We start from the raw sequence: 8,464 nt of genomic DNA, 5'->3' as shown, positions 1-8,464 counted from the left end.
TCAATATTGTATCGACTGAGATTACTAATATAGTCAAAATATTAGAAACCTCTCTCAATGTGACTGCGCACGGATTTATATATAATTTATATAAGTCCGTGCGTCTGCATCGTAAACCACGCATTAAACCAGTTTGCGTGGAGGCGACAAGAACAATACGTAATCGTCACGCGACACTGCAGTCACTGCACAAATCAATTAAATAGCAAAGACCATTTATTTTTTTTTCTTGTAACTCTTTCCATATTATTGCTTTTTATTTACAGCCTATAAGTGTTTTCCATACAACTATTTATTGTGAATATGACTTTAGCACGGCTTTAACGAAGTAAAATAAAGATTCGTGCACTTTAATGTCCTCTTTAGTAGTAGTTACGTCGGTGGTGTTGTAACAGAACTGGTGTAAGTATATATAACTGTACAGTAGCCTACGTCGTCACACGTCACGCGACAGCCGACTCAAACCAATCAGCAGAGTAAAGATAAGATTTCTTCTTTTGCTCCAGTACAGAGTTGGCGAATGTTAGTGATCAAAATTACGATGCATACGTAGAAAAGTTACGTCGGCGTCGTAGGACTGTAACTCCGCACCGAACTCGTGTGTAGTGGCGTAAGAATACATGGTTTGCGGCACTCCACCCAAACCATGTATAGCCTGGAAGTGTTTTTCATACGACTATGTACTGTAATTATGACTTTTCGAAAGCCTTAAAGTCGGCGATTACAACTTGTTTTACATCCACAAAGTTACGTTTTAGAAACCGAACTCGGCGTCGCCACGCGTCACTTGTTCCAAGCAAGCAACACCAGGTAAAGGTAAGGGATCCCCCCCCCCCTTTTTTATAACTGTATTTCATGTTATTATCATAGAATTATAGCATAGAAGCGTTGTTCATGCATGTATTTACTGCATGGCTCGGTGTGTTATGTTCGTACAAAAGTTACGTCGGTGTCGTAGAATCGAGTTCGGAATACGTTGTCGCGTTGTGACTCAGGAGCAAGTTACAGCACAGCTCCCACTTTCCGCCGTTCGCCATTTTGGTTTGCTGTGCTTACATTTACTTTTTTTCCTCCCCGCATAGTCACTTTCTATCCGTCGTCATGCCCCCCAAGGTCAAGGCAGACTCCTCCGACGTCCGCACTTCGAAGAAAAGGAAAGCCATCACCATGGAGGTGAAGTTAGACATCGTGAAGCGCTCGAAACGGGGAGAAACGCCGACAAACATCGGCCGCGTGCTCGACCTAAGCCGCTCTACCGTCGCTACTATCATTAAGGATCAAGATCGCATCCTGGAGCACGTGAAGGCATCGCCGCACATGAAATCGACCATAATAAGCAAGCAGAACTGCGGTCTGATGATGGAGATGGAAAGACTACTGGTGCTGTGGCTGGAAGAGCAGCACCAGCGGCGTCTTCCTGTGAGCCTCGTGCTGATCCAACAAGAGGCGAAGCGTCTTTTCGAGACGTTGAAAAGTCAAAAGGGAGAAGGCAGTGAGGGGAAATCGTTCGTAGCCAGCAGAGGTTGGTTTATGCGATTTAAAGCTCGCGCCAATTTGCACAACATGAAAGTGGAAGGTGACGCCGTGAATGGCGACAACGAAACGGGGGGTGAATTCCCCGCAGCCTTGGCGGAGGTAATCAGGGAGGGGGTGGACAAATGCTGTGCCCAACAAGTGTTGGCTGAGGGTTTGTCGTGGAAGTGTCCGGTAAGCACCAAGCAGGAGGCGGACGAGAGCCAGGGAGAGGAGCAGGAAACGCCGAGCCCAGAGCCCAAGAGGTTCACATGCAAGAGCTTGTCGGCTGGCTTCTTGCTGATAGAGGAAGGCTTGGCCAAGTTCCAGGCCGAGGATCCCGACACGGCCAGGTACGGGAGGGTCTTCAAGGGGGTCATGGATAACCTGCGCTGTTACAAGGACATTTGGGAGGAAGAAAAGAGGGTCTCCTTCCAGTCAAACTTGGAGCGGTTCTTCAAGATGGTAGAGCGGCCCCTACCAGATCCCATACCGGATCCAATGCCCTCAACATCAACTGTTTCATTACCTCCTGCGGCCTCATCATCTACGAAAAAGTAGACCGGCCTGAAAGTTTATGTACTCTCTCTACCTCATCTGCTTTAATTTTTTATTATTATAAAATGCCTGCTTCACTATCTCCAGCGCCTTCTTTATGAGCCTTCTCAACATCTTCATCTTCTCTACCTCCTGCAACCTCTCCAGCAAGCTCCTCCTCCCTCCTAGCTCACATACTCACGTGAGTGGGCAAGCCTAACACAGGAGTAAAGGTAAGGAACTGAATTAGATTTTTGACCTAAGAATTTTTCATCCAAATATTTTTTTTTTTACTTATCTATGATGTTGCATTTGAACTTAAAGTGACAGCGTGTAATCTTTAGCGCCATCGAGTGGTGAACTAGTAAAAAGCCACTATGGATTTCTATATATATATAAAAAAATGTTCCCTCACATCAACGTACATTTTTTGTCCAATAACATGATGGTGATTTTTGGCACACAAAAAAAACTTATTACCAGCGGATTAATAAAAAAAAATAATAATAATAATACATTGCCATAAAATGCATCTCCCTTTTTAAAAGCCCTCACCCCACAAGATACTTGCTCAAGACGTGATAATTGGAGCGTTGTTGACTTTTATCGGAAATTAGAAATATTAGGCCTGACTATCAATGTGTACACCACTTCTTGTACAAAAAAGTCATTAATTAGATACCTCTCTGACAGAGTCAATCCAAAGTGCACTTTATTATATTTGTAAGGACAGAGTTTGCATTCTCATATCTCATTCAGACTGTGTGGGTGTACCTAATGTAGTGTCCAGATATGCCGTGGCGTTGCAGTATTTAAAAACGGACCGAGTGTGTCTACTTGACTTGATGCTAATGTCCATAATAGCCAAACCCTAAGCCCGCTTTTTGGTTTTGACCAGGCCTTTTTCCACCAGGCAGCGGTAGAACTCCTGGATGTACGTGTAAACGCACTTCCAGTCGGGCTCCGTCATCCGGACCAAGTCGTCTGGGTCCAGCAGTGGCGGGCATCCAGCCAGCCTCCTGCAGACGGAGAAGCATCCACGCCAGAGTCATCAAATCAGGGTGCAAAAAGCAAAGCGGACATTCGGACAACGCGGTGGCACGAGGACGTAGCGCTCACTCTGCGGTGCTGAACGCCAGCTGGAAGTTGTCCCTGGGCTTGTGAGGGTTCAGGGTGGAATACTCAAAGGCGTCGGGAAAGAAGCGGTGCACCAAAGCGCAGAAGGCGATGCCATCCTTCCAGCTGGAGGAGAAGTTGCGGATGTCCACCCCCTAAAAGAGCACAGACATTTGCGATGACAAAAGACAGAGCGGAGCAAGAAGAGGACAGCGGCAACATGATGACCTCATATGGCTCCGTTTTGGCTTTGCACCAGTCCAGAAGCATTTGTTTGACGGTTTTAGCATTGGGTGTTGCAGAGGGGGGGCATTTCTGGGCGGCTTGAGCGGGACTCGCCTTCCTGAGAAGTCGAGATTGCACATTGAATAACAAAGCAAATCCAGGGGGTCCTCGTTTTACCATGGCAAAATATTACGTGGGGACGCCGCACACTCACTCAAGACAGCAATTAGGGTTTTTCATCCGATTGTGTTATATTTAGCCCAAGAAGTGATTTTCATACCAATAGTTACTCTTCATTATGAATTTATCACCAACCTACGTTAATATAAGAGTTGACTATAAGCATTTTCAGATTCAAATGCGTGTTATGGCATGACAGTAGAAACAAACATCATTGTAAAGCGATGACTCCCTGGACACACAAAGGAGGAATTCAAGTGCAACTTGTGGACATTATCCTATATGAAACATTTTCTTAATGCGGTTGACCATATTTTACAAGACCAGAATAATATACTTTTTTACATATAAAATAAATGATTTATTTCCTCATACAGTGGTCTCTCCTCGAATTTATACGGTCTGCCAATTGATCCAATGATAATTTTTTTCTAATTAAAATTGACATGATAACCTGTAGAGAAAAAAATGAGGACAACTGTTTTTCATCTAATAGCGACCACCATCCTATTAGATGTTGTGCCCCAAATTGCAAGTGTTTAAAAAAATAAAAAAATAATTATAATAATAAAAAAACTGCTAAAATAGATGCCTACCCCAAATAACCAAAAGCATTTTTTTAAGAATTGTGAGACTGCATGCCAAATAATTGCTAGGTGTGATTTCATTTGAAAACAATTGTACAGTATTACCATATTTTTTCCCCCCTATATTAATATTTCCTCAAATAGTTGCCTGTGCACTCATGGATGGATGCCCCAATGAATCACCCTGTCACCCACTCGAATAAATGCCTGACCTCAACTAAACACATTCCTCAGGAAAATTAAATGGCAAGTGTGAATAACTTTAGTGTTAGTTGGGGAAAAATATCTCATTTAATCTTTAAATGTAATTTTTATTATTATTTTCAAATGATATTTTATTTAATTATAATTTTAATAATTTAATTTGAATTCTTTAATCATAATTTAATTTAATTTGAAATAAATTGCTCCAAATAAATGCCGCCCCCTAATAATAGCCTTTAATATGTGTTGTTAAAAGTTGATATGTGAGAATTGATAGTGCCTTTGCACCATGTGACTCACCCGCCTGTTGTCATGCAGGAGGCTGAAAAAAAGCATTAAAATAATCAAATCTTGCAAAAACTCCTGCAACAACACTGAAAGAGCATCTTGGAAGATATGATTCACTGTTTGTCGTAGGCTGCTGGTTGATGGGTGCCCTCGCTGCGCCCACGACCCCCCCACCAGGTGCGCCTCCTTTCCTCAGGCCCTGCTGCCTCAGGTCCTGCTGCCGGGACCCTCGCTCCTGCTCCCGCTTGTCTGACGAAGAGATTGGAACGTCGCGTCATGTATGTTACGTTTATGGAGCTATGCATCTCCCAGAGTTGAGCTCACCTCGCTTCTTCTTCAGCAGGTCCCTCAACGCAGCACGGATGAGTCGGCGCTCTTCAAATTCAGTAGCGTTGTCCAACTAAAAAAACAAAAGAAGTTTGGGTATTGAATTTGGGTTCATGATTTCAGAATGTGAATTCTTAAATTTGTATATAAACTTTAATCATTTATTTTTATTATTATTCTTCTTTTCTTCAAATAAGGTGTTATTTTTCTATGGCGTGCATAACATATAGTGACATTCAAATGGGTGTGGCTAATGTTATAGCCTGTACTAGAAGACTATACATACTCGCTCACCATCTTGTTGAGAACGTCCTCATCGTCAATGGCAGCAAGTTGCTCGCTGGTCACGCTCGCAGTCGGTCCGTGCTCATATTGAGGCGTCCGCTCCATCGCTGAGGCCAGATTATAATGTTCTAATGTATGAAAGAAATGGCGTGGGGATACAAATGGGACATTCCCGGCATCCCCTCCGTCTTCAGCCTGTGTTAGTACAAAGAATGTAAACTGAGAGGAAACATGCAGAAGTGGCTCTCGGCGTCACTGCAGCGACTGGCCCAGTGTTTTGAAAACACGTACAAATATAGTAATGGAGCAGAGCGAGGGCAAGAATCAGATAAGGGAGTCCAGGGAAAGCCCTAATAAAGCAATGGGTGCGAGAATAATGACATTAGAGCATTAAAGCTCCATGCAGGAGGTTCTCACCTGATTGAAGGTCTTTCATTCACTGCTTTCCTCTGACTTGAGCATTGCTCTTCACTGTAATGCATGTTTGGAAGGAGGACGCTTACATGAATCACCTAAGAAAGGAAGGAGAAGCGCCATCCGTCTTGCTCATCTTCCTCTAGTTTGGATCCTGCCTGTTAAAACAGTTTAAACTTTTTTTTTTCTTTTCCATTGTATCATATTGTACATCACTGTTATCTATTTAGATATCTTTAGCTACATTAGATGGTAGTAGGTGTGTGCTCAGTAATATTTAATGTGATTGGATAATTCTTGTTGACAAATCCTTAAAATTATAAACTTTTGCGTGTTCAAATAAATCAAATGATGAGATTTCCGTGAACAGGGTCCTTGCAAGGATGATTTATTCCAGAGATCTCCGGTCACATAATTGAATATCACCAAAACAGTTTCATCCAAAAATGTGTCTCCTCCCCCATGACAGACAGCCCTTTATTACAATCCCAGTTTGTACAGAAACGCCTCTTCTCCTCCCATGAATAAGAATAACTGATTGGTTCTCACAATATGCTATGTTTGTGAGAACAAAACAGAATCTCAGTACGCCAGCTTGCACCTGTCTTCATCTTTTAGACAAAATATATTCTCAGTGTGCATTTTCTCAAAACAGAATATGTTCCCAGTGTGCACTTCCTCAAAACAGAATCTCAGTAAACAGATTGAACTTTCTCACGCAGGACACTGAAAATAAATTTTAGACAAAAACAAGATACCAGATAGTTTTTTTTTTTTTTCTTCTTCTCTGGGAGATCTCAGTATTGATCATTTGAAATGTCATCATCATTGTTCTCCCTTTTTTTTTTTTTTTTTTTGTATGTGTGTTTGTGCGTGCGTGCGTGTGTGTGTGTGCGTGCGTGCGTGCGTGAGAAAGAAAAAATAATAAGAAGAAGAATTCCCATACCGTTCACCTAAACCGAACACTCCAAAATCCAGCCAGAGTCGTGGGGCCACCAGGAGACCCGAAGGGGGACCAAAGAAAAGAAAGAAAAGCGAAGCCCAGCACCGACCAGACACCACCCACCGGGCCACTAACCTTCACCAACCCCAGAGACATCTAAACTCCAACAAATCAGGGAAACCTCAAGGGCCCAAAGGAGAAACTGAGGAAAGGTAGAAAGGACAGACGAAGCAGAGTGAGATCCACAGACACCAGCCTCCACCGAATCAATGACCTGAGGGAGAAACAAATTGTGTCTGAGTCTCGATAGATGCTGGTGTGGTGGATCTAGCATGCATGAAAATCTCCACCAAAGAGGGGAGCCGTCGACCCCCGCCAGGACAGAGCAAGCGCAACACCTCAGGGCCCCCCAGGCCGCGGCCGCGCCAAAGGACGACCCCCGGGCCCCGCAGGGGTCACCGGCCGGAGAGCAAACCCCGGAGCAGGAGCGCCCCCCACCCCAACGCGGCCCGCGCCCCCAACCCAACGCAGCAGGACGGGGCACTGCAGGCCCACCAGGCACCCCACCGGCCCACAACCCCCGCGCCCCAACACCCCCCCACCCCAACCCAGCCCCAACCGCCCCCAGGTCCCCAAATCCCCAGACACCCTCCCCACCCCAGCACCCCCACCACAACCCCCCCCACCAACCAAGCCGCCCCCGCCCCCACCCCCACCAACCGATAGCCCCCCAGCCCCCGACCCCAGACCCCGGGGACACACGGACAACCGATGCCCCCCCCCCCCCCCCCAGTTGTGTGGTGCATTAAAATTTGGAGGGGAGCTGCAGGGCGGAGACGGTGTCTCCACCCCACCCCACTCCCCCCCAATACCAGATAGGTTAAGGTCGGGTTATATTGAGTTTAACATTATTACCCCTGCTCTACACATCTATAACTAAATTCAACATGGTTAAAATATAAAATAAAGAATTAAAAATGTTAATAATGTTAACATTCTAAAGTGAACACCCTCTAAATAATGCTCACTGAAAAGACGGTATGCACAGTAAATTTATAGCTCACATTAATGGCGGTGGGAATTTTTATAATTGTTTACCTTGTTTTAATCCACTGACTATGGCTACGTTCACATAGCAGTCCCCCCCCCCCCCCACCACCACCACCAAAACAGACCCAGAACTCTTTATGTGGATGCTCAGGTCAGGTTAACTGTCATATAAGTACATAAATGTAAGAAATACCCACTTTAAATAAATACAAATTCAATGAAAAACACTACTCACCCCAAGATGGCGGTGCGTTTCAGCCAGACACCTTCCCGCTGCCACGTTAAATTTCATGTCGTTCTTTTTGCTCACCTTTCGTGGTGACGAAGAAAAAAAAGGCACACACATTTTGGTTGATCATCAAATATACCAATTTTAGTGTTGTTTCGTTTTAATATACGGTAGTTTTTTTTAATTGAGGGGTATTAACTTACAGTTTTATTTACGTTACGTTAACGTATAAACGTTTAGTTTTACACGTAGCTAAAACAAGCTAGTGGATGATACTTGTACTACATATAACTGACTGAACAGACGTTTATTTAAATAGTTTGGTAAATAAAAATAAAACTACTCACCCTTTGTCGACACCTAACGGAAGAAGGAAAAACTAACATCTTATCGCATTGCTCATAATAAGCCGTCCGATACGTCGCGTCACAAAAATGTCTGACTTTATCGTTATGACACTTATTACTATCATCCAAACTTTGGTGGTAACATCAGGAAAGAAAGAAAAACATTACATCTATGTCCAGTTTTGTTGAGGCATTAGTTAGAGGGTTAGTGTTCCACTTT

At 44.0% G+C, this 8,464-nt stretch overlaps 1 protein-coding gene across 5 annotated transcripts; it reads right to left on the bottom strand.

Moving 5' to 3' along the window:
• Positions 1-2,739: 2,739 nt before the first annotated feature.
• Positions 2,740-8,394, bottom strand: smtna (smoothelin a). 5 transcript variants are annotated; one of them, XM_077542387.1, is made up of 11 exons: positions 8,245-8,394; positions 7,904-7,978; positions 6,622-6,892; positions 5,679-5,833; positions 5,271-5,389; positions 4,974-5,049; positions 4,767-4,898; positions 4,662-4,683; positions 3,394-3,508; positions 3,169-3,320; positions 2,740-3,068 (listed from the first exon to the last, which is right to left on the bottom strand). In XM_077542387.1, exons 4-11 carry the CDS (start codon positions 5,695-5,697, stop codon positions 2,921-2,923), a joined length of 783 nt encoding a protein of 260 aa, XP_077398513.1. In that variant the 5' UTR covers positions 5,698-5,833; positions 6,622-6,892; positions 7,904-7,978; positions 8,245-8,394; the 3' UTR covers positions 2,740-2,920. The 5 variants fall into 5 exon arrangements, with proteins under 5 accessions (XP_077398513.1, XP_077398515.1, XP_077398511.1 ...); XM_077542389.1 differs by lacking the exon at positions 6,622-6,892 and having other exon boundaries at positions 5,271-5,456; XM_077542385.1 differs by lacking the exon at positions 6,622-6,892.
• Positions 8,395-8,464: the final 70 nt, after the last annotated feature.

The sequence above is a fragment of the Vanacampus margaritifer genome, chromosome 14 (genome assembly GCF_051991255.1).
Source record: "Vanacampus margaritifer isolate UIUO_Vmar chromosome 14, RoL_Vmar_1.0, whole genome shotgun sequence".
Lineage (NCBI taxonomy): Eukaryota > Metazoa > Chordata > Actinopteri > Syngnathiformes > Syngnathidae > Vanacampus > Vanacampus margaritifer.
Note: the sequence above shows the minus strand (reverse complement) of the source record. Positions and strands in the feature narration are given on the sequence as shown.

Excerpts from the sequence above, each read along its gene's own strand:
- smtna (XM_077542387.1), bottom strand. Across the intron at positions 4,684-4,766 it reads CCAGCAGCCTACGACAAACA|CCTCCTGCATGACAACAGGC; the intron begins GTGAATCATATC and ends GCTTTTTTTCAG. Across the intron at positions 3,321-3,393 it reads CCAAAACGGAGCCATATGAG|GGGGTGGACATCCGCAACTT; the intron begins GTCATCATGTTG and ends GTGCTCTTTTAG.